The sequence below is a fragment of the Penicillium concentricum genome (assembly GCF_028827145.1).
Source record: "Penicillium concentricum strain IBT 3081 chromosome Unknown utg000006l_segment0_segment0, whole genome shotgun sequence".
NCBI classification, from domain to species: domain Eukaryota; kingdom Fungi; phylum Ascomycota; class Eurotiomycetes; order Eurotiales; family Aspergillaceae; genus Penicillium; species Penicillium concentricum.
In genome coordinates this window covers 2,288,059-2,312,966 of record NW_026622759.1, presented here as the reverse complement: position 1 = coordinate 2,312,966, position 24,908 = coordinate 2,288,059, and the positions used below count along the sequence as shown (strand labels likewise).

Below are 24,908 nucleotides of genomic sequence, written 5' to 3'. Positions count from 1 at the left end.
AAGAACGGAATGAAAATAACGCCAGACGGGGGGTATGATATGCATGGAACGATCATGACCAGAATGGTATATACCAAATGGCCTCAGATAGCCCTCAATTTCTTTTTCTTTGTTCATTTCGCGGTCCTCAGGCAAATTTGTAAGCCCGGTTTGGTAACGTTGGCGAGTAAATATTCGATGTAAATGCGAAATGCGAAACAGGTCAAGACGTAGTGCTAATCATGCAAGATTAGAAGCGCAAAAAGGCCAAAACATTCAAGACCGTTGGTTGGTAGAGAGGCGGAATTCTTCCACGGGCAGACCCTCCCCAGAGGGGACGTGCTGGTAGCGGCGGTCACGGCGGGTGCGCATGAACCGCCAGACGGCAAATCCACCTCCGCACAGAGTGCCAGCTAGAAGGATGAAAATGAGGAGATTGCCGACTGCGCGGACGACCTCGTAGGCCTTGGCGACATTCTTCGCGACCTCCTTCGCGTCGGCGTATTGGACATCGGAGCGGTCGCTGGAACCTGTGGAGGTACCGTTGATCAATTGGGCCGCTTTGTCGCTGCTGGTGTCAGCGAAAGACGCCGAATTCGTTTTATCGTTGGCAGCAACGATAATCGAGGGGTCATCAGGAACAGGGCCGGAGCCAGAACCAGCCCAGCCGGCGGCTTTCCAGTCGGGTGGGGTGCCAGTGCGCATGATTTCAGAAGTGTGCATGACATTGCCCTCGGCATCGATGGCCTCTGCAGAAACAAAGTCCATATAGCCATCGGCGATGAACATGGTCTCGAAGTCGGTTTTGTCGGTGGCGCCGATGAGCACGGACTGGCCGTGGTCGCGGGCCTGCGCGTAGAATTTCCACTGGACGACATCGGTCGCGCCGTTCCAGCTGACATGGATGATGGTCGTCATGTCCTCGTCGCTGGTACCGTAGACGGATGCGACCAGGTCCGGAGGCGCAGTGGGGCGACCAGTGAACTCGCCCTTGTAAGAGCGATAGGTCGAGTACCGGTCTGATGCAAATCGGGCAGTCATTAGAAGATCACCGTTCGATGCGTGCTCGCTCGAGTAACCGCGCTCGCTCCATCCGACAAAGACGTTGCCGTTGGGAAGGACGCGAGCGCTACCACGGAGCCGGGTGAGACCACTATCGGGGCGATTGATCCGCTTAATTACCTTAGCGGTCATAGGGACAACACTTGTGTCGAGCTCAATAAACAAAACGGAGGAGATCTTCTCGTCCTGGCCACGTTCGTCAGAGGCGTTGTTAAGCACCGAGATAACGTGGTGGGTGCCGTCTGAAGAGACAAACTTGACATCATGCTGCTTGGAGAAAGTAAAGTCCTGCTCGAAGTCGCTCTCCTTTCCACCTAAGCGCCATAGGATGTTTCCGTCCTTGCCGGAAATCAGGTAAATGGTATTGGTGAACCGTAATGAGATCAGGTAGTCACCGGCCTCGTTCTTGTCGACTGCATTGATGTGTACGTAATCCCAACCGGGCGATCCAGCTGGGGCATCCGACTCATGGAACATGTTCGATTCGTGCAGAGCAATCTTGTCGAATGAATCCCACTGGACCAGAACCTTGCTGGTTTCGATATCCACCTCGACAAACCCACCAACCGTGACCCAACTCTCTTCCGTTGGGCGTCCAAAATCGGTCAGGCTGACAAGCTGAGGACGATATATGCAAGCCAGTGCGGTCTTTCCACCGTCCATAATGTTGAATTCGTGCATGTTGAAATCATGCACATCACTGAGAGCCTGGACCTCTTTTTCCACCTCGTAATGATTGTTCACAATCGCGCCGTGGCCCTTCTTCGAGTCGTCGTATTCCCATCCCACAATGAAAGACAGATAAGGGTCGTCACCGATGTTGTGTACCGGCTTGAAATCGAAGACATTATGATTATCGTACAAGGGTGCTCCAGCCCAGATAAGGACCTGTTACGCCAGAGGCGAGTCAGCTGGTGATTGTTGACCGGGTTTCGGGGTCGAGACATACGCCACTGTCGTCGTAAATGTAGGGTCCGACTTGGTATTGTTGATATTTCATGGTGGGTTTCTCCGGGCTGATTTGCCCGTATGGCGCGACAAACCAGTATCCGGGAGCCAACCGCTCGCGGTCGTAGTATTCAACTTCCCATTTTAAGGCTCGCACTTCAGGGAGCTGTATTTTTGGTTATTAGAACCACACGATTCCAACAATGTCAAAGTTCAACCCACCGTCACGAAAGACATCAAATCCGAGTCATGACGCGTTGCAACGGCATTACCCGATAACAGGAGTAATGCAGCCCAAAGCATCTTGATTGACTTTTAAAGAATGGCTAGGAAGAGTAGATCTTCCTATAATAAAACGAAAGTGCAAAGGGAAAGGAGAGTGAAGAAGCTACATAAGAGCCGATGCCAGGCAAAACATTCAGACGGTCGTCGTCAGTGGCATCAGTAAAGAGGGGGGGAAACGACAGCGCTAGGCAATTAAGAGGATATAAAAATCATTAAATTAAGATAAATCAGATAAAAACATGAAAATAAAATAAAACCCCAAGAGAAGCCCAGATGCCATAGAGAAGAAGAGAAGAGCGCGCCGAGTCAACGTAATGAAAAGTCTTGGCATTTGTTTCAAGTGGAGAACACATGTGCCGTTTGCCCTATAAAGTCCCGTCTTCAGGGCTAGCCATCGGGATGTTATTTCCACTAGTTCTTCTCTTTTCCAGGTCTGTGGACTTATTTGCCTATTCAGTCTTTGGTATGATGGCGCGGCCTGCATTTCGGAGTCTACTTTGCCTCGAACACTGCGGAGTATACGGGATTTCTCCGACCTCCCGATTTAATTGACAGAAGATCGTCCAGGGGAACGTCTTGGCACTCTATCCAAACCTGGTGGAGGATGGAGTCTTCAGGGGTTTCTCCTGTTTCCGCTCCGTCAGGCTTGATGATCGGCAGGAAAATCCTTATGAATATCATTGTGTCTACTCCGTTCCCCGTATGGAGCAGATATTCATAGTCTACTCTACAATTAAAAAAATGGCATCCACTGATGTGCAATAGTTATGTACAATATCTGCTTCGTAGGTACATACTCTAATCTATCTAGCGAGGGGTGGATATTAATGTCGAATTTCTCTCACAATTTACATATGGGGTTGTAGGCTACGTTAACTGGGACTTCGCCTCTGATTTTAAGCCACAGAATGCACCTTAACCCGACGAACCACTTTTCAATTAATTACCGTACTTTGTTCTCTGCATTCTATCCTAACAGTTATAAATACCTTAGATAAGGAAGCTCTGAGTCCTCCGGAGTAGAAATCCCATATAAAATGCCGGATCAGGAGTTGATTGATATCATCTTTATGAACAGACACGTTTCGCTGGATAGAGTAGCAGAAGACAGAAATAGATTCAACAAGTCTCACTAGATATCTGCTTATTGTACAAGCTCAAACCAATCGTTCGAATCCTTCAAACCAAGCAACTCCGCAACATTCTGGCTTTTCAACCACTCCTCAAACTTCTGAGTCTGTACACGGGACTTCAACTGAGCAGGCTCAACAATATTCTCCACTCCAGCAGAGTACCCAAACTCATCAATGAATGCCGGACCATTTAGAATCTCAACCGGGAGTCCAGTCTTTTCATTCATATCCTTGATTGTCATCTGAACAAACTCAACCTCCTTTCCAAGGACTCGGCTCCAAACCTTCATCAGCTCTTCGATAGAGATGTAATCGTCATAAGCAAGTAGCTTCGTCCCTGTGGCCTCATCTTCCACCAAAGCCCTGACGAATGGACCAGTTGACCGAGCCGTATCGATGATAGGCATGCGCATAGCCTTGCTAGCCGGCATGAGAGAGACAAACTTATTGCTCTCCAGCTGGAACCTAGGATACAGGAACGGATTGATGACGTAACAGGCAATATAGATGAAGGATGTCTTCTTTGCCAGTTCAGGTTTTTGAGTCTCAATGTAGTCGACGATGTGTGCCTTGGTCTCCCAGTGGTGGCAGCCCGAGTACTTCCCACTCGAAGCCCTGTTCATTGGGCCAAGAGCCGAGTAAATCAACCTTTCCAGCGTTGGAATGGTAGCAGCAACATTCGCTGCATTCTCGCCATGGGCGACTTCCGCCTCGTAGCCTTGCTTGGCACTTGTCACTTCATCAATGCCAGATGCCAGAGCTTCGCGATAGGGTTGCCAAAAATCGGTGTTGAGGAAGATGGCATTGGCGCCGATGAAGGCTCGACGTATGGATTCTTCGTCGTTGAGGTTGGCCTCGACTACCTCGGCGCCCTGTTCTGCGAGTTGTTGGGATTTCTCGGAAGCTGGATTGCGAGTGAGGCATCGAACGTGCCAGTTTGGGAGACGCAGGAATGTGCGAGCAACTGATGCTCCTTGTGTGCCGGTAGCGCCGACAATTGCGATGATCTTCTTTGTGGATGCCATTGTTTGAAGTGGGTGGTTTGTGGTTTTCGCTGGAGTGTTGCTGATTCTGTGTTGTTTTTATTCATTTTCGAAGCGAGATGTTGTCCATTTTATATTGTAAGATTGATAGCGATCGGTGGAAGCATTGATGTCAGTCTGCGATGTGTATATAGTTCGAGTAATCTGATTGGATGAGAAGCGTAAGCCAGTGTGGCTTACAGGGTCGGTCGGAGTTACGGGGTTAAGGTCTCGCCAGGTTACGTCCATTACCTCCATCCTCCTTGGCCCCCAACTCTTTCTTAACCCCAACAGAGTCAGGTCTAGCCTTGACTTGATTCTTAGCCATGATTCAATTGGAAAGCCACAACATGATTATGCCTATCAATGACTCGACTCAGCCTAGAGCTCCCTCGTCTAAAAGACCCAAGAAGCGAGTCCTCACACTAGCCCGAAAGGAACAAAACCGGGCTGCACAAAGGGCTTATCGTATGTCAACCCTGCTCCCATTAGTATCGTAGCACTGACCAATACTTCTTCTGTCTCTAGGTGAGAGACAGAGAAAACCACGAGACTGTTCAAACACCCATGAGAGGCAAGTAAGGAGACTTGCACCTCGTCCACCATCAGAATCGTCGGAATCAGAATCAAGCAATATACCCGGCACTGTTTCGGACTCTGAGGGCTCAGTTGATACGTCATCCTTAATACTTTCAAGTGTCAGCCATAAAAATGATGCTTTATCAACTTCGCCTGCTGATCCATGGATGAATACTCTGCAAACTCCGCAAGCCACCATGTGGATAGCCATATTACGAAACGCCATATGTCTGGGGCTTGATGTGGAACTACTATCATCCTGTTCAGTGACATACATGTCCCCATTTTACAAAACAATCACAGCGCAAGACAACCCCGGGGACCTGGTAGTATCAGCTATGAATCCCTTCTTTCCTGTTCATCTCCAGCCGACGATGGCCCAAATTCTGGTTCCTCATCACGCCAGTTTGGATTTGATTCCCATACCTCTTCTCCGGGAGCGTGCTATCATGATGTGTTTTGCAATGCCTGATATCTTTGATCTCTGGGACTTCAAGTTGGATATTTATACACGGAATGCACTTATTTGTCGCCGATCTCGTGCTAATAAATCTTGTCAACCATGGGACCAAAAGAGCTGGGAGGCTATGCCTTGGTTTTTGAAGAAGTGGAGTACAGCAGTTGATCAATCTACATAAAGGCCAAACATAGTATTAAAAGTCCTCGTGCCATGATGATTCTTATCATCTTAATTTTGGCTCTTTTATACAAAGCTTGGACCATAGATATGCAAAAAGGCATTTAATAATGAGACGGTGGCAAACTATTGGTCCGTGTGCATTCTGGGTACATGGGTAAAGAGTCATCGAAAAGGGAGAACTGGCCGGGGATGTGTGGCTTGGCAGCAGCTCTGGGCAGTCGTTGTTTAATATCCATCCTGATGTCCGTCACTTAGCCCAAAAGGAGCCTTCAGCTTTCAGAAAGCGACCGCCATGAATGCTTATTCCAAAAAGTCGATTGAATGCACAAACACACCCTATAAAAGCCCCTCATCAGTTGCACTGTCGTAGTCGGCGATCCCGAAGTCACATAATGCCATTTGTTCGACCTAGTACTACAGTAAGCTTGAGCGGCCATGGATGGTGCTAATAGAAGAATGGAACCATTAGAATTCAGGGCAAGGTACTACAGTACGAATGTATGTATCATCTCATCTACGCATGAACTACCCCTGCTAAAAACAAGAAAAATACCACAACAAGCCAAGAATTATGCGAATCCATCCCCTCAATCAAACTTTCTCAATGTCAAACCGCATCTGTATGTAGGGGATATACCGACCTCCCCAGGTCACGATCCTTGCAATGCGTCTCGTCCCTCGCGGGAAAGCCCCTAGAACCAAATAAACCACACCTTTAGCAAGCCTCGTACCCAGCAGAGCCTGATACTCAGCGGTATTCTCCTCCCAGACATGCAGTCTATCATCTGGCCAGCCAAGACCATTATCTGCAACATAGAGGCTCTTCTGCACGAACAGCATAGTCTCAGGGTTAATGATATTACACTGGATGACGTACATCAGGTCCTCGATAGGATGCTCATCTTTGTAAACGGCCTGCGCAATTTGCGCCCAATACGCCGAATCAGGCCGGAAGCTATCCATGGCAAAAATCACGCCTGGCCCTGTTTGTAACATGTAATCATGCACCCAGTACTTTCCACGCGATATTCCGGATTTCCATAGTACAATCTTGCGGTAGAGCTTTTCTCCTGAAAGTCCCAGTTCGACGGCTTCTTCGTAGATTTGGTCTGGTGGGAAGCGTCGTTTTTCGTGTCGGATTCCCCATCCTGATTCTGCCATGCTTTGCATTGTGAGCTGTGAGCGGGCAATTGGACATCTTTGGTTGGGATCCCTTATCCATGAAGCCCTCGGGGCTCCTGTTGCTTGGAGTTTGTCGTACTTCAATGGCCGGGACTGTTCACCCGGTGATTGGGCAGCAATGGCGTTGTACATGACCAATGGGTGAAGAGTTTGTCGAGATGCTTGATTGAGTATTGCACTTCTAAGGTTTGGGGCTAAGAATTGCCGCTGGATGTGGGATGGGAAAAATATAGGATGGTGGGATTGACGCATCGCTGATATATATATTTTTACTTACAACTAAGACAAGCAGATGATAAACCAGAAAGCTTACTACAAAAGAAGAAGAATAGAACAATGGAAATCATCTACTGTTAGTGGGAGTCAAAAGACACACAAAGAATGGTGCAATAATTTAGATAATATTGTCTTGAGACATAAAGGGTATCTGGGAGACATTAGTGACTGCGATAGTTTGCAGTCAAAGATGCGCACAAAGATATTGTTGACAGACACTAAAATAAATGAACCACGTAGATTTATTATATAGTCTACATAAAGCATTGATCATAGACAAAAGACATTGCAGTGGCTCATTATGGTTATAGGGGCCCTGTATCAAGAATCCTTATAACCTCTGCGTGTAGTGTATCAATCGCGCCATTGTTATCCCTTTTACGTGAACTATATATTCCTGCAGCATAGCCACTCATAGATATTCTTTTATTGCCTTGTAAGAGTGCTCGGGGGGTGAGCGACTCGGTGGCCATGCTGATCGGTGTAGATGACCTACAACATCCATGGATGCACATATTGGGGGATTAGTCAACACAGAATACACTTGAGCAGCGACCTGGGAAACCATGGGAATGATCCCCAAGAATAATGAAACGCACTGGCTGATGTTGTACTTGCCTTATAGTTGGCCACCCTCTCCTGTCGGGCACTAGCTTGATCCTTGATGCGATTCGACCTGCTGACGGGTCAATTTTTCCCGTAGGACTCTAGCACGGACGGAAAGATTAGCCCTAGATGCAGGAATCCTACCTTGCCCTCATGCGACCCGCCTCTCTGAGCTTGGTGTAGACGGAGTTACCTCCAATGATATCGTTGCCTTTCTTATCCTGTCCCCTCGGACATGATGATCTTGAGATTTACATGAAGAACTACTGAACTTGTTCATTACCAATGTTGCCTTGCTTTAGATATGATGTGATTCCTGTAACATAGGTGATGTCATGGTTCATTGGAACATCGACAAAGTCGGATTTTAGAGATCTGAAACGAGATGGAATGTTGATCTTTTTGAAGGGTGTGATTGTGATACATGTTGACACGGCTAGAGGATATTCTATATGAGGCTCAAGGGGAGGATGGACCCCGTTACCTGCCGTGACAGGGTGACAGGGGCAAAAGACCTGGGTTACTAATTTTTTACAGTTCTAAGATCGGAGCTAAAAAGGAGAGATATCGGAAAATACGGTTGCAACGCAGAACAGAAGCAGATTGTATTGAATAGCAACATTGATATATGTTTCAGATTCAGTCTAGATTAGAAAAGAGGATTTTTAGAAATAAAATAAAATAAAAGAAGAGAGATGAGTTAAGTAGAAATTAGTTCCACATGTAACCATCCCCCTCCTAGTTAGGCCCGACTACCACCGTTGCACTCAAGGGGGTCATTGAGTATGTATGGGATACACTGGGAATGCTTGTACGGAGTAGTGTCCGTATTATATTCCTATTTGGAATTCTACTACAATTTATATAATCTATAATCTAAATAATTAATACTCTTTCTATTTAATATAGACACATGTAACTTCACTCCACTGTATACAATGGTATGGTATTGGAAATGACTTATTAACAATGTGACTCTACAGTGAAGATTACAGAAGTTTAACCACTCTATGGCACAGACATAAATTACTGTTACAATACCATACTCAATTGCGACCAGGGCTTCTTTCTTTTCCAGTTGTACTCCCGGTGACACTGTCAACACAAGAATGGGCCAATGTTGATCCATCGGGTTAACACCCTCTTCTCCTTTCTTCTCTTCTACTTCTCTCGGTGGGGATTATTGCTTCCACACTCCCACCGATCCACTCAAGACACAACTCCAGTGGGAGTGTCACATCAACTTTGTCCACTTCTTCCAAGGTGTTATAACTTTGGATCTTTCTTCTTTATTTGCTTCATGATCCTTACTTCCTGAAACCCATCAGCGACCTCTCCTCGCCTCTCCTCGCCTCTCCTCTACCCCCCTCCTCCGACGATGTCGGCCCCACTGGTTAAGGTGCTACACCGACTACAAGAGCTGTTTCATAACGTCGTCGCCGCACTCGAAAGCATGATCCTCTTCCCCTCGTTATTCCGCGGTCTTTCGCGACGCCGCCGAAAGACTTTCCTCGGCGCCCATTGGAAACGCCGCAGCCTCGATGACTTCGCCGAAGAAGTGGAGACCTCGTGCTTGACACCGCTGTCAACGCGCAACATGGTTGACATGTCCGAGAAGATCCGCGCACAGTTCCGGGAATGTCTACAGAATAGCCCATGCTGCATGCTTCCATCCTACGATACCGCACTTCCCGCTGGCTCGGAAAAGGGCACATATTTGGCATTGGATGTCGGCGGATCGACGTTCCGCGTAGCCTTGATCGAACTGAATGGCCGGGATGAGGAAGTGCGCATCTTGAAAGTATCATCTGTACACATTGACGAAAAACTCAAGATGCTGGAGGGGACACTGTTTTTCGATTGGATGGCAGGGCAGATCGAGACCATGCTGCAGGAAGTTGGAACAGACTACGGGCGTGGCGATGTACCGCTGGCGATGGGCTTGTCCTGGTCTTTCCCCATTGAACAAACGTCGCACAGCAGCGGGTTGGTGATACATATGGGCAAGGGATTCAAAGCCTCCGAGGGCACGGTAGGCAAGGAACTGGGTGATCTTATTATCCAGTCTTGCCGCAAGCGCAATCTGAACGTAGAAGTTGCCGCTATCGTGAACGACAGCTCCGCGGCTCTACTTTCGCGTGCCTACGTCGATCCCAAGACCCGCATGTCTCTCATTTTGGGTACCGGTACCAACATGGCGATTCACTTCCCAGTGCATGAGATTGGAACGCCCAAGTTTGGACTTCGTCCGGAGGGCTGGTTCGACCACGCCAAGCATGTGCTCATCAACACCGAGATGAGTATGTTTGGCGGAGGTGTGCTGCCCATGACACGGTGGGATGACACCCTGAACCGTACGCATCTGCGTCCCGACTACCAGCCGCTCGAGTACATGATCACAGGTCGGTACTTGGGCGAGATTGTGCGTCTGATTATCGTCGAAGCAACCGAGACCGCCCGCCTATTCGGCGGCGAGCTACCACAATCCATGCGGGAACCCTATTCCTTCGACACAAGCATCGTCGCCTGCCTCGAGGATGACACATCTGCCTCCCTTTCCACCTCCGGCGCCCTCCTGCAAAAGCAGCACACCTTCCACAACTCTCCCTCCGTCGACGACCTTCGGTTCCTGCGCCGCATCTCCCAGGCAGTCTCTCGCCGTGCCGCTGGATACCTGGCGACAGCCATCCACAGCATGTGGTGCCTCCGTAACGAGGTGGAATTCCCCTCACCCCCGTCCACCGCCGACTCTCTCGCCAAGGAATCACCCGAAATCACCGTCATCGAGAGCGGGGACTCGGATAAGAACCTTTCCATCGCCTGCGACGGTGCCGTCATCAACAAATATCCTGGCTTCCGCGCTACCTGCCAGAAATACCTGGATCAGTTGACCGAGGAAACATATCCGGGCACCGGATCCTCCATTCGTCTCAACCCGGCCCCTGAAAGCGCCATTCTCGGCGCGGCAGTCGCTGTGGCTGTGGCCGTTGCTGAGAACTCCACTCAGCTGTAAATCTGGTTAACATGAGTGATGCATGAACCCCCCTGCTGAGCATAGATCTCTAGCAGTCTCTTTCGTTGTGATTTTCTTTTTACCATGTCCATCGGTCCATCGGCGCATGGCACGTGATGGGTTTCCGTTTGGACCTTTTCTTGTTTTCTCAATCTGCATGGGCATTCCCGGATGGGAGTTGTGGAGAGAGCGTTTTTCTTTGCCTTTCCCCCTTTTTCAACAGTCGAATCGTTTAGCATCAACAAGGAGTTTCTGGGAAATCTATATGGGCCTTTCAATATGGTTTTCTGTTGGGGTTTTGATCCTGGATGGAGTTCGGGTTCGTTCTTCCACGCCCTGTCATTTTTATTAACGGGTTTTACGTTTTCTTCGAATTCAAGGAGGCATATCTGACTTGTTCATTCCTTTCTATTCCTCGAGCTAGTCTATTTTCCTTTGCTCCGTACTTCACCTCTATGTGGAATCTAGCCTAAAATGTTAAAATACCACAAGACACGAACTGACTTTCTTATGATATGTTCTCTGCTTAAGTTCTTGCTACCTTGGCGTTGCTATTCGGTATCCTAGACCTTAAAGACCAGGATTAAGCGCTAAACATTTCTACACTAAGTGACATGATGGCCCCAATTGCACAATTTCCACTCTCCTACACACGTACTCCGTATTAGGGAGGTTAGTTATGTACTTAATATTAATTTATATCAAGTGTTCTTACAAGCGTGAATTTTAGGGCGCCATCCCATCTTGGCGTTTTCGAGCCTTGGTACCCCAACTACCTACATATTTAGAATGTTTGTATTGTTTGGTGCTTATTATGGGCTTTCACCCCGGGCCCATAGCCTACCGGTGGGCCCGAGGATAGGCCCAAAGCCCAACTATTTAGTGGGTTGGGTTGGGCCTTGGGCTTTATGGGCTTTGCGGAGGTCTACATGCGAGGGTTCGCCAACTTTCCAAGAGGAATATGGGGGCAGCTACATACCAAAAGTTATCAAAACAGAATTTGGCCTACAGGTGGTGGCGCCAGATACTCCATATGTGGCAGTGGCCGGCCCAGACAAGTTACTCTTCATCGACAACTGGTTCGAAATCGAGACTGCAAAGCGCATGAAGGAACACATCGAGAAAGCAACTGTGCCAAATCCGGACGAGTACATCGCCATAGACGAGGTTTTGGCTACGGCGGAAGTGAAAAACCATGTGACCGGCGAAACGGCATTCGTGTTTGACCCCGTCTATGCCAGGATGTTGTTTGCAAAGGGGATGAACAGGCACAACCCGGACGTCGTAACCTGGACCTCAAATTGCCTGAGTTTGAGTCCGCTGGCGAGTGGTTGGTGACCTACGACCTGGACAATATACCTACGGAGCGGGCCGATAATGCTGGGCTACAAGACTGAGCCTGGAGAAAGTACGAAGTCAATGAAGTCATGTCAAGAAGGGTTACAGGGGTTTGTCAACTTTATTTTGATGCTGGGAGATTACTGAATACTTGCTATTGCATTCGTTATAGACGAAAATGGACATGTGGACAGGAAACGGTCAGTTTATCAAATGAAAACAATCTGCAGATAGTCAGGACACAACATATAGAATATACATAAAATCTAATGGCTCGTATACTGCCGCACTACTCCATCCATGGATGCTACCATCCTCTTACTCAGTGCGAGTATAGGCCTGAGATTTGTTAAGGATAATCTCAGCCAGGGCCATCAAACTGCCACTGGACAGCAACTCCAGAACCTGCACATTGGCATTGGCCTCACGGGCAATCCAGTTACGGATCTCAATAGCCACCAGCGAGTCAAGACCCAATGAAGCGACTGTAATCGAGGGATCCATATCCTCCACGGAGAGAACAAGTACCTGTGCTAACTTGGCGGCCAGCGCCTCGTAGCACACTTTCAAAGCCTCTTCCTTCGATGACGCAGCCGATAAAGTGACCTGCAGCGGCACCGACGGGCCGTCCCGCTGTGAGCTACTTCCCAGTGTGCCCTTGGCAGCCTCGTATAGCACGCTGAATTTCGCGTCCTGGACCCAAAAATTGTTCTCGAGTGAATCCAGTCGCAGTCCTGTAATGCACTGTCCAGAGCAGGACTGGTCGAGATCACCGGTCAAAGCGGCGGCTATTAGTGCCAAGACCTCCGACTCGTCGATGGTCTGGCCGCCGATATTCTTCATTACTTCCTGGCGCCGCTGGGCGTCGGTATCGGCTAGGTAGCCGATGTCGCTGACTGCAGCTAGGTCGATTGATGTTCCTGGAAGACCGAGGGATTTGCGGTATTCTATGAATCCGTCTAAGAATGCGTTTGCTGCGGAGTACGCTGCCTGTCCGCGATTGCCGATAATGCCGGCTACCGATGAGAGGGCAATGAAGAAATCCAGTGGTGAACTTATCAGCGCATTATGCAGGTTCCAAGCTCCTTCTACCTTGTTGCATGCTACGGCCGTGAAGTCTTCAAGAGACATGTTTTCGAAGAGCATGTCCTAATTAGGGTCGGTAATTGGAAATAGAAATTTAAATAAGTTCTTATAGTAGGAAACTTACATGAAGCACCATTGAACCGTGAATAATACCACGTATAGGTGGGAGGGCTTTCATCTGTTCTTTGACCAGCGTCTCGACAGACTCCTGGCAGCTGACATCGCAAGCCTTGACGACAATCCTCACTCCCAGGGGAGCCAAAGTATCAATCAAAGCTTGAACCTTATCATCAATCGCGGCTCGACGAGATACAAGAACAATGTTCTTTGCGCCCTTCGAGGACATCCACTTGGCTATGCTTCGGCCTAGACCACCAGTACCACCAATCAAGATGTAGGATGCATCAGGCCGTAAGAGATTGGAGCTTGTCTTGGGAGCCACAGCCTGAAAATGAGAGATTAGACTTGAGCATCTGATTGCGGATATGCTTTTGCGTACCTTGACTTGGTCACCTTCATGGGGAACCACGACAATCTTACCCATACTCTTACCGATCTGCAGAGTACGGAATGCCTTCTCGATCTCAGAAATTCGATAGGTCGAAAGTGGTAAAATAGGATGCACCGATCCCTCACCAATCAATCGACAAACATCACCCAGGAGGCGCTTCATCAGCTGCGGCTTGAACTTTTCAACTTTGGCTAGATCAACCGACGAGAATGTAACATTGTGCTCAAAAGGCTGCATGTCAAGCCGAGTATTTTTCGTGATATCAGCTTTGCCAATTTCGACAAATCGTCCGAACGGCGCAAGGCACTCCCACGTCTCGCGCAGAAGATCGCCTGCTAGGGAGTTGACGATGACGTCCACGCCAATCTCACCGGTGGCTCTGCGGACGCCGCGAGCGAAAGATGCATCGCGACTATAGAAGATCCGGTTTTCGGGAATACCGTACTGGGTCATTAAGAACCGTTTCTTATCCAGACTTCCAACTGTAACAAATATGTCTGCGCCAATCACCTGCGCTAGCATTATGGCGGCTTGACCAACACCACCGGCACTGGCATGGATTAAAACCCGCTCCCCGGATTTCAGCTGACCCAGGTCAAACAGAGCGTAGTATGCAGTGCAGAATACAACTGGCACTGTGGCTGCGACCTCGAATGACATGTCGGCTGGAACTTCTGCAGCGCTGGTCGCAGAGCATCGTGCATAGGTCGAGAAACAGCCCTCTGGCATACCCATGACTCTTTGGCCAACCTTGAAATTCTTCACATTGGATCCTACACTGGAGACAATACCACTGCATTCAATTCCAATATAGGACTGTGCAAGCTGGCCCATGGAGACCACAATGTCTTTGAAGTTGAGACCACTTGCTTTGACTTGAAGCTCAATCTGATCCTCGCCTAGCGGCAAGGGATTTTCGTCTACAAAGTAGAGAGAGTCGAGAGCACCTGGATTGCCGATCTGAATTTTGAAGCGTCGCCCGGGCTGACTGAATGGTTGATTTGATATTGTCATGTCGTGGGTCTCATTGTGGACGAAACTATTAGCAGCATCATCTTCCACTACGCGTTGGACGAAGAGCTCAGAGCCCTTAGCCTTGAACTCGAGATCATTTGTGGGCTCAGTCCCATCGGTGGGCCATAAGGCACTAATAACTGCTCGAATAGGCTTCTCGGGATATTCGATATCCTCAGGAGCCAACCCGAACGTAGCTACCCTGGCCATGGTCTCTGAGCGCAAGGTGCGAGTCAAACCGACTGCCATTTGAGCATCGGGAGAATCAGTCCGGTAGACCCAGAGCACAGCTCGAGCATTGAGCAGCGCCGTCTTGAGCTCCGCAAATACGTCCTTCGTGAGGTGTCGCAGAGAGCTAGATCCAGTCTGAAGTAGAACAAGATGCTTTTGAGAGAAGTCCATTTCACCGAAGGTTCGGACGGAAATCTGCCACCCAGATGTGTCAGACAATGCAATGCTCAACTTATCAGCAATACCATCATCGGCTTTGCCAAAGTGGGAGATGAATAGGTCATGCTTGGATGTGGTGTGATTTCCATTTGCGTGCGCGTTGCCTTCCTGCTCTGTATCTCCATTCATATTTGCGTCCTTGTGGGTATAAGTTTGGTCCTGAGATTCCGCAGGGCCATTGCGATCTTTAATATCTTCTTGGACGGCGTTTTCAACCTCAGCCAAGGGATGCCAATTAATCTTATAGCACAGCTTGCGAGTGTCTTCGCGGTGAGTGTCTGGATTTCTGAGGGGGGTCATTACTAGGCCCTCTATTGTAATGATGGGCTCTGCGGCACCCTCTTGGATGGCAAAAAGGTCAAATTTCGTCGGTTCAGGGGTAGGCAAGCTGGGACTGCCACTGCAGTAAGCTTTAACATGCTCACCAGCGGTGGTTGGGACGTTGAGACCGACTGTCATACGCTTAATCATTGTCGGCATGTAGAGTGTGTCCAGGTCCATTCGGCCCAAGCCTTGGCCAAGGAGGGGCCAAGCAAAATGTAGCAGTCCGTCAAGGAATGATGGGTGTACAGTCAAGGGAGGTTCAAATCCTTTCGGCATAACACTGCGGGTATCTCTAACGTGCAGATCGCCAAAAGAGTGGTTAGGGCTGGAGTAGCAGTTATCAATATCCTGGAAGATAGGGCCATATCCCGCTCCTAAATCACTAAGAACCTGGTACATGTGGGACATATCGAGGTAATTAGTAGCTGATTCCTGAATTTGGGCTATTCGGGCTTTCGTGTGGGTAGTTTGAGTCTCGAACGGGCTTGATATCGCAGCCGCCTGCTGTTTCGGATCGGAGCGAACACGGACCTGACCAGTACAGTGCTCTGTCCATCCTCGTTTTGAGGTCCACGAGCAGACACGGAACTCATCCCAAATATCCGATGATCCACGGGTGCCTTCAGCGTAGGGACGGAGAGTAATGGTGGTCTCTGCATCTGTGTCATCGCTGAGTACAAGCGCCGAACCGACAATGACCTCCCTCAGTTCGAATTGTGAGATTTGAATATCAGTTTGCTCGGCGCGCCGTCGAGCGGCTTCAATGGCCATCACCAACTATGTGACAGTCAATAAATATAATTTAGATCAATGATATTTCATTAAACTTACATAGCCCGCTAGGGGGTAAACGGCCATCCCCTGCATCTTGTGGTCCCGGAGATAGGGTATCTCATCTAACCGGACGATGTTCCGCCACGTTGGCTCCAGATCGTTTGAGTAATTTGCCAATACTCCCAAAACATCGTTCCTGGCACGATCTCTAGCCGTATGTTTCTGCGATATACGGGCAACGTGCCAGTATCGAGTTCCATGTTGCCAAGGATAGCGAGGCAAGTTGGTCAAAAACCAACGGTTTGCAGCCCCAGTCTTGGGGAAATTCACTCCTGTCATATTGAGTGTAGCTCCTCGCACGTAGGCAGCAGCAGCAGTATCTAATACCGACTCGGCTGCGTCCACTTTACGAAGAATGGTTGGTGTATATCCAATCTTAGAGACGGTGGGACCCAAGCTCTTCAGAGTATCCATGATGGGCCCCTTCATTGTAGAGTGTGGACCAACTTCAACAAGGAGGTTGGGTCGGGTTTCATCCTCCGACACAATCTTGCTCAGAGCATCAGAGAACAACACCGGTGATGTCAGGTTATCAACCCAGTACTCTGGACCAAGTTCAGAAGGTTCCGCGAAGCGCCCAAAGACAGAAGAGAAAAACGAGGCCGTTGCCGATGGGAAGTGCTGAATAGTCTCAATCGCAGCCAAGTAAGCCTCGGCAACCTTCTTCATGTGGTTGGAATGGTAGGCGACGTCAATTTTCAATCTTCGGTTGAAAAGCTGCTTATCCTGGAGAACCTTTTCAAGCTCATCAATTGCGGACAGTTCTCCTGACACGGTCACGCTGGAAGGACTGTTCACACAAGCGATGGTAACATATCCAGAAAGGGTCTTCAAAATAGGCTGAATAGCCTCGCGACTGGCGCCGACAGCAATCATAGTCCCCTTGAGGGACGGGAACGAGGACTTGAGCAAGGTTGTCATTTGTCCACGCCAGTAAGCCAGAGCCATAGCTCCCTCTAGGCCATAAATCCCCACAGAGTATGCTGCACTGATTTCTCCAGAGCTGTGGCCAATAACTGAAGCTGGACGAATTCCCCAAGAGCCTAGGAGATTGACTAGTGCAATCTGAAGCGCTGTGCAGGCCGGTTGACTGAGATGAGGGGAGTCAATCTTTGAGGTGGTGTCATTCTTTTCCAACTCTTCGATAAGGGAGAACTCAGCGCCGAGTTCTCGTAGGTATTGATCGGCCCGTTTGATGGTCGACTCATAGATAGGGTATTCGTGCATAAGAGGAACACCCATCTGTGCCCATTGAGCTCCTTGGCCAGTGAAGACAAACGAAACTATTGGGGCGCCTAGAACCCGGGACGGATTGATCTTCAGTTGAGCAAGACGGATTCCAAGGTCGTCTAGCGAGGTAGCTGACACGCCAACACGATATGAGAGCTGGGACATCTTGTTGCCTAGAGTATAAGCAAAGTTGCCGAATAGTACTTTTTCAAAGACTTCAGGATGTTGTTCGAAGTAGATACCGAAGTCTTTAATCCGAGTGCGTAGAGACTCCTTGTCGTTGGCGGATATCAAGAATAGCTTGCGTTTGGGGTCCACTCCAACATCTTCAACAGCCTCATCTGGGGCTTTTGATGCTAGTGGCGCCTTTTCAAGAACGGCATGTGCGTTGGTTCCTCCAAACCCGTAGTTGGACACGCTAAGGTATTTCTTGCGAGAAGGCCAGGGCCGCGTCGTCGTTAAAACTTTCATATTCCACTCCCTCATCGGAATATTAGGGTTCGCTTTCTTGAACTCGGCGTTCGGAAGCATCAAATCTCTATCAAGCATCATGGCTGCTTTAATGACGGCAATTATACCACTAGCGCCCTCCAAGTGCCCAATGTTAGACTTAACTGATCCAATGTAAAGCGGGCTTCTGGGAGTTCGATTCTTTCCAAGTGCGGCGTGGACTGCTGCAGCTTCGACAGGATCACCGGCCTTTGTTCCCGTACCATGCATTTCTACAAACCCGCATTCGTCCGGGTTGATATTGGCCTCTTTATAGACTCGTCGGATTAGCTCTTCTTGAGCCTGACCATTTGGTAGTGTAATTCCCTGTGTTCGCCCATCTTGATTAACTCCTGAATGTACAATGACAGCTCGGACGGGATCCTTGTCGCGCAAGGCGGCGTCGAGGGGCTTCAGAATTACGACACCACAGCCCTCGCCTCGCGCAAAACCAGATGTAGCTCTCTCGTCGAAGGAGAATATTTTACCCTCATCATTGAACAGCCTATACAATTCCAGACAATCAGATGATATGGTATGGACCTTAGTTTAGAGGGACACAGAAGTACTTACTGTGACATAGACATAGAAACCCAAATATCTGGAACAAGGTTCAGGTGACAACCAGCAATGAGGGCTTCCGTGGACTCCCCGTTTCGCAGGCTCTGTACTGCATAATGGAGTGCAACAAGCGAAGAAGAACAAGCCGTGTCCACTGTGATACTGGGCCCTCGTAGATCGAAGAAATATGAGATACGGTTGGATTGTAGTGAGGCAGCACAGCCGGTAGCTTGGTACATGGGGATAGTCTCGATATCACGGACGTTATTGAGCTCATAATCAGAGAAATTTCCACCGGCAAAAACACCCACGTTCCGGCGGGCAAGACTCTCTTTGGGAATTCCAGCACTCTCCAAAGCTTCATACGCGCATTCCAGCAATAAGCGTTGTTGAGGGTCCATTGACGTGGCTTCTTGGACAGTGAGGTTGAAGAAGGGCGCATCAAAGCGTGCAATGTCTTCGTCGAGGAAGTAGCCCCCCTTTGGGTTGAAGCAACCCACCTTGGATGGGTTAGGGTGGTGTAGTGCTTCGACGGAGAAACGGTCTTCGGGTATGGGTGACCAGCCACTTCGAGCTCGGGTGCATAGTTCCCATAGGTCACCAGGAGATGTAACTTGCCCCGGCAACCGACAGGCGTACCCGATAATGGCGATAGGCTGTGGCGTGCCCTGATCGCCATGGGGCGCGCCTTCAGAATCAGCACCGTTCATGTTTGTGGGTGAAAAGTGCGGAAGGTGCAATCGTAGCGTGGGTCTGAAGGATTTTTGGGGATCACACAGGCATCGGGGAAAGACATCGGGAAAACCGACTGGCTGTGGTGGGTTATATAGTGTTGCAAATACCTCATGCTAGCTCTTCCGATGCGGGTCATTTTGGGGGTGTACAACTCAATGAAGCTGTCTCTGTTAGTATTGGGTGATCGGTGGTTATTCCCGAAGTGGTGACTGGGATTAAATGTTGTACCGTCCCACATTTCCACATTATTCGATATGTCAATTGTTTGTAGTTGGGAAGTTGATGCTCGGCGGAAATCCCATGCTTTTTTGTCTGCCAACGTCCACTTGTACAGCCCGAGCGGTAATTTACCTCCTAGTATCTTCAAATGTTGATTTTTATATTTGCTCCTTGCCTCTCCCTCATTTTTATTCAAATGTACAGGTTTAGATCATATATTCCCTCAGCCTCTTTATACAAGATGAGGTTCTTATGTCTTCACGGCGCCATTGGCAATATCGATGTACGTGATGGAAGACAATATGATGAACATCAATACTGACTTTTCTTATTGCAGAATATTAATATCCAGCTTGGTAAAATATCATTTGGGTTTGATTACTTAAAGTGAGGATTCACTGACAATATCGCAGGCCCGCTGGTGAAGCAGATGGCCATGGAGGGGTTCGCTTCATTCCACTATATCAACGGTCCTGTTCCTGTGTCTCCACCTACAGGTACGTTCCATCGTGCTCAAGCATAGAACCTAATGTTCTGATTTCCGTATGCCCCTAGGGTTCGCAGAGTATTTTGGCGTCGGGCCGCATTACCGGTGGTTGGAGGATGGAGGAGCAGCAGAGGACTCAATGATCTCCCGCGTTCGAAAATCCCCGCATGGTTCGTGTCCAGAAGATATGATGAGAACGTTGGGCAAGAACTGGGATGGTCATTGGAATAATCACCATGAAGTCATGGAATACCTCTATGATACGCTGGAGCAGAATCCCGATATCGAAGGCATCGTCGGATATAGTGAGGGTGCTACGATGGCTGCGAGTCTAATCTTGGATGAGGATAGAAAGGCCCAGGAGACTGGCCGCCCTCGTCGCATAAAATGTGCGATGTTTTTCACTGGCTGGCCTCCTCTCTCCCCTGAGGAGGACGTGGTCCTGGCAGATGAGAGCGACTATATTGTGGACATTCCGACGCTTCATGTGGTTGGTGCAGATGGTAATTTTGGTATATATTGCCCCCCCTTGAACTGACATACTCACTATGTACCTTCGACACAGACCCCTACCGATATGGCGCACTAGCCTTGTTCAATATCTGTGACCCTGATACCGCAGCGATGTTCGACACTGGACGGGGCCACACCATTCCTCGGTCCGGCCCAGTCATCACCGAGTTAGGAAATGCCGTGCGAGACTTAATTGACAGAGCGTATCAAGCGTAATCGAGGGGTCATGATTTATGGGAAGCACGAAGCCCGTTAAAGAATACACAAACTCGGACCCGAGGGGTTCCAGATTCTTAAAGACCATATGCCGCAGGGTAGTTAGATTGTGAAGTTTGACATATATAGTTATTTATCCAAAGGTTATCAGCGTTGCCTCTTACCCTCTTGATAGAGTGAAACCCAACATGAGTATCGCCCAATTGGGATGATGTGCTACCCACCAGCTGTTATTGTAGCTCCTCTGACGATAACCCTTTCTTCAAAACAGCTCATGTCGCAATTGGAAAGTTGCCTTCTATAATTTCACTCTCCCAAACCACTGGTATGGTTCCTCAGGTGTACTACTGTTCTCGAAGCTCTGGAAACTCTGGATTGATCGGCACTGCAGGTCAAAAAACCAGAGCTCCAATCTCCAGCCAAGATAATGAACCTAAAGTTTGGACGGGGATTAAGGTAAGCTATGACATGCCAAGGTCGTAGATCGCAAATCTCAAAAGGTCTGGCTGCATACTTTGACATTCAGTATCACTTATCTCACCATGCCCTAACCCAAATTGTACGAGAAAAGGCCAAGATGACTGCCATTCATATTATCGCCTACAATTAGAATTCGAAATAATGAGTCCCAATCACATATGAGCACCATATCAGACCGCGCCCTGGCCAGCCCCCGAAGGAACGGTACTACATACGCTCGGGGGGTTAATAAAGCGACGATCAGCAAAGTCGGGAATTTCCTCTTCGACACCCAAGTTATGAGAGAGAAACAACAAACGAAGAATTGAATTTGGCTTCAGATTCTACAACATGTATGACGCGATAGTGAAGATCATTTGGGCACTGTTAGCTGCCACCTTGATGTTAACCCAGACCCAAGCGCAGTCTGTGTCCGAGGATGATTGCGCGACGGGAGTTCATGCCATTATCGCCAGGGGGCAAGGTGGGGGCGATGATCTGAATGTGTTGAGCACTCTTTCAGACTTGATCCTGAAGCAGGTCCCCGGCTCGACAACTATCGGCTTACCTTACGATCACGAAAACGTTTTGAATGACACTGCCAAGCTTCACACGGTTCATGACGGTGCGGTTCTGATGCAGCAGTTCGTGCAGGAGTACGTCGAAAGCTGCCCCCAAACTAAAATCGTGGTAGTGGGGTATTCAATGGTGCGCCAATATCAACCCCATATGTGACATTCTGTCCTCGTGTTATGGCTATCAGTCACGGAGAATGCTAACACCTACTACTTAGGGGGCAGTTCTCCTGATGGATTCTCTGTGTGGAACCAGTGAGGTTGGATTTTGTTTCGTCGCTCCTCTTGCGCCATTCTACAACTCGATTAGTACGTGATTTCGAGTAAAACGTCAGAAAATACGAATCTGATCAAATACCTAGTCATAGCCGCAATTGTGTATGGCGATATAACATACGTTCCTGGCATGCCGTGGAATGTGGGTAATTGCACACTGGGTATAGGCGTGAGTACAACAAACTCCACATTCAAGTGCCGTATTATAATCTAAAGCGAATGGATCAGCTCCTTCCCCGTATGAACTCAGCCTTGTGTCGACCCTTTGCTAGCTTAATACGCAGCTATTGTGATTACGGTGATGCCCAATGCTGCTCGCCATACCCAGAAGACGGCAATGCCGCACACCACGGCTACGTATCAAAATACAACCAGGATGTCGTGGACTTCATCAAACAGCGTCTGGCAACGATTGGGCAGTAGTTGTGCCTGTTCGATAATGGAAACGGTGGATCAGAGGCAGAAGAGAAATACTGTCGATTGCAGGTGTTAACTATGATAAATACAGGACGGGCTGCTTTCCGGACTGTAGAGATGGCAATCAATATACTATCACATTTAAAAGCAGTGATAACTACCAAAGTACAAACGTACATGCGCAGTGAAGCCTGGTATCTCGGCGTATTTCTTGAGCCTGGGTTAGCCTAGCCGCTTGTCCGTCCAATCACAATCATAGTATGCCACTGGCAATACGCAGGTTGAAAATATATAAAACAGAGAATACTACCTCAGATCCTAAAAATTGGGTGGTATCAAGGACTGAAGTACGTGGACAATGCATTTTGCCCTAAGACATAATGCCACCTAGAATCCCCGTCTAGCTAGGGTGACAATAGCAAACTGACTCGAACTATCAAGTATCAGATTATTATTCTTCGCAAAATCTGAAGCTTTGGTGTCATATATCCATGGATGTCCTATGTGGATACTAAGATATAATGATTTCAGGCCTAAATTCCATACGGTTGCCCGCTTGGTCTGTTCTAAACTATCCTAATTCAAATCTACTTTGTTCCTCCTTTGTACAACATGTAGATCTCTAGTTTTTATGTAAGATGTTTCATAGGAATTTAACCTGCATCTAGTTCGATTCTGAAGCTTCTTTTGACTCGTATGTAATACCCATATATGATCCTAGTCTAGCAATCCCAACAATCAACAAACCATGGTCCCCTAGTCTTGATCTTGGCCTCGGTATTCATTTAACCTGGATTTCCGTATAAAAGGAGTTAGTCTATTTTAAAACTTGGTAAGAGGTAAGAGGGCCCTTGCTGCATAACATTTAATATATCACCCACGAGTTGAAATATATATTCAGATAACATGCGTGATTAGCATCTTGTTTACATGCAGATTCTGTAAGCAGCCTAGTGTAAAGAGCTTTTGGATCTAAAAAGGTCGTAAGTGGTCATAGTAGTCCTATATCACCGGAGTGTCCATGATGGCCCGATCTTCTGGTATGCAAGGTGCATGAACGATTCCGCCCTTGACCTGTGGAAGAAAGTGTGGTGTTGGTATACATTTCCGGTATTTCTATTGGCTATATATGGACATGAGTCTGTTAATAATCTTACCTAAGATTCCTCGCCACGTTGAAGCCGAAGACGTACACAAATACACCGCATCGAGGTATACAGATCAGCTAATCCCGTTTCGGCGATCCTCCTTTTTCTTTTTCCCTCTCCAACAACCCCAAGCCCCCTGCCTCTATGTTCTCTCTAGCTCGTCAATTCTCCGGAGTCCGCTCCAAGCCTCTCACCCTCAGCCAAAAAATCACACGATCGACCCAGGTACCCCACCGCCTGTACTCGAACCCTCCGAGATCTTCGCCGCCACGCGCACCCTCCGCCCCTCAATCCAGCCGCTCCAATTTCCCAATCATTCCCATCATCCTCATAACCGCCATCAGCTCCGGCGCCTACATCTACCTCGTCAAGTCCCGCACCGGCATCAACAAACGCCCAAACTAGCCTGAAGTAAGTACCGAAGGGCCTAGCCCGTACAAAGGGGGAAAAAAAAAGGCAAACTAACGTCCGTTTCAAGTCAAGTGTTGCCCCTCCACCGAGAAAGCCCCCACAAACAACCTCGACTCTAAACCCAATCCTAAACCCCTTTACCTTCACCTCACCTCCCTCACCAACAACAAACCAACAAACCACCCACAATGGCAACCCCCCGCTTCTCCACAAACGACGTGACAGTCGTCTTCTTCCTCGGCGGCCCAGGCAGCGGAAAGGGCACCCAATCCGCAAATCTCGTCAAAGACTACGGCTTCGTCCACCTCTCCGCCGGCGACCTCCTACGCGCCGAACAAGTCCGCGAAGGCAGCCAATACGGCGACCTGATCCGCGAATACATCCGCGAAGGCAAGATCGTTCCTATGGAAGTGACCGTTGCATTGCTGTCGAATGCCATGGCCGACTCGCTGGCTACCTCGCCGCCCCCTGCTGGCACCAAGGCCCGTTTCTTGGTTGACGGATTCCCGCGCAAGCTTGATCAGGCTGTTTTCTTCGAGGAGACTGTCTGCCCCTCCGAGCTTGTGTTGTTCCTTGATTGCCCCGAGGATGTTATGGAGTCTAGATTGTTGAAGCGTGGTGAGACTAGTGGTCGTGATGATGATAATGCTGCTTCTATTCGCAAGCGTTTCCACACTTTTGTTGAGACTTCTATGCCTGTTGTTGAGGATTTCGAGAAGAAGGGTAAGGTTGTTTCGGTTAAGGCTGATAGCTCGGTTGAGCAGGTCTATGAGCAGGTCAAGGCGGGTATTGAGGCTCGTGGTTTGCACCAGCGTTAAGCGGGTTGTATTTGTATCGATGTACATAGAATAGAGTTGGGGTTAAATTTTAAGGGGGAGAGTTGTTTTGAT

The 24,908-nt window shown here is 48.7% G+C and overlaps 9 protein-coding genes across 9 annotated transcripts; 5 read left to right on the top strand and 4 right to left on the bottom strand.

The window, feature by feature from the left end:
• Positions 1-255: 255 nt before the first annotated feature.
• On the bottom strand, positions 256-2,292 carry N7517_011087 (uncharacterized protein; the record flags this gene model as incomplete). The annotated part of the gene is made up of 3 exons (XM_056728810.1): positions 256-1,929; positions 1,991-2,155; positions 2,212-2,292. The coding sequence occupies 3 exons, from the start codon at positions 2,290-2,292 to the stop codon at positions 256-258; spliced, it is 1,920 nt and encodes a 639-aa protein (XP_056574625.1).
• A 1,126-nt stretch (positions 2,293-3,418) lies between these two features.
• On the bottom strand, positions 3,419-4,432 carry N7517_011086 (uncharacterized protein; the record flags this gene model as incomplete). Its single annotated transcript, XM_056728809.1, has 1 exon — positions 3,419-4,432. One exon carries the CDS (start codon positions 4,430-4,432, stop codon positions 3,419-3,421), a length of 1,014 nt encoding a protein of 337 aa, XP_056574624.1.
• A 1,807-nt stretch (positions 4,433-6,239) lies between these two features.
• N7517_011085 (uncharacterized protein) lies at positions 6,240-6,962 on the bottom strand (the record flags this gene model as incomplete). Its single annotated transcript, XM_056728808.1, has 1 exon — positions 6,240-6,962. One exon carries the CDS (start codon positions 6,960-6,962, stop codon positions 6,240-6,242), a length of 723 nt encoding a protein of 240 aa, XP_056574623.1.
• Positions 6,963-9,090: 2,128 nt separating this feature from the next.
• Positions 9,091-10,725, top strand: N7517_011084 (putative hexokinase; the record flags this gene model as incomplete). The annotated part of the gene is made up of 1 exon (XM_056728807.1): positions 9,091-10,725. One exon carries the CDS (start codon positions 9,091-9,093, stop codon positions 10,723-10,725), a length of 1,635 nt encoding a protein of 544 aa, XP_056574622.1.
• Positions 10,726-11,514: 789 nt separating this feature from the next.
• On the top strand, positions 11,515-12,122 carry N7517_011083 (uncharacterized protein; the record flags this gene model as incomplete). Its single annotated transcript, XM_056728806.1, has 2 exons — positions 11,515-11,910; positions 11,967-12,122. The coding sequence occupies 2 exons, from the start codon at positions 11,515-11,517 to the stop codon at positions 12,120-12,122; spliced, it is 552 nt and encodes a 183-aa protein (XP_056574621.1).
• A 259-nt stretch (positions 12,123-12,381) lies between these two features.
• Positions 12,382-19,272, bottom strand: N7517_011082 (type I polyketide synthase; the record flags this gene model as incomplete). Its single annotated transcript, XM_056728805.1, has 5 exons — positions 12,382-13,212; positions 13,274-13,594; positions 13,649-16,225; positions 16,280-18,506; positions 18,575-19,272. 5 exons carry the CDS (start codon positions 19,270-19,272, stop codon positions 12,382-12,384), a joined length of 6,654 nt encoding a protein of 2,217 aa, XP_056574620.1.
• Positions 19,273-19,757: 485 nt separating this feature from the next.
• N7517_011081 (Serine hydrolase FSH) lies at positions 19,758-20,732 on the top strand (the record flags this gene model as incomplete). Its single annotated transcript, XM_056728804.1, has 5 exons — positions 19,758-19,799; positions 19,854-19,872; positions 19,930-20,013; positions 20,072-20,506; positions 20,569-20,732. The coding sequence occupies 5 exons, from the start codon at positions 19,758-19,760 to the stop codon at positions 20,730-20,732; spliced, it is 744 nt and encodes a 247-aa protein (XP_056574619.1).
• An 810-nt stretch (positions 20,733-21,542) lies between these two features.
• Positions 21,543-24,012, top strand: N7517_011080 (uncharacterized protein; the record flags this gene model as incomplete). Its single annotated transcript, XM_056728803.1, has 5 exons — positions 21,543-21,899; positions 21,985-22,075; positions 22,129-22,211; positions 22,271-22,442; positions 23,765-24,012. The coding sequence occupies 5 exons, from the start codon at positions 21,543-21,545 to the stop codon at positions 24,010-24,012; spliced, it is 951 nt and encodes a 316-aa protein (XP_056574618.1).
• Positions 24,013-24,206: 194 nt separating this feature from the next.
• On the top strand, positions 24,207-24,836 carry ura6 (uridylate kinase ura6; the record flags this gene model as incomplete). The annotated part of the gene is made up of 1 exon (XM_056728802.1): positions 24,207-24,836. One exon carries the CDS (start codon positions 24,207-24,209, stop codon positions 24,834-24,836), a length of 630 nt encoding a protein of 209 aa, XP_056574617.1.
• Positions 24,837-24,908: the final 72 nt, after the last annotated feature.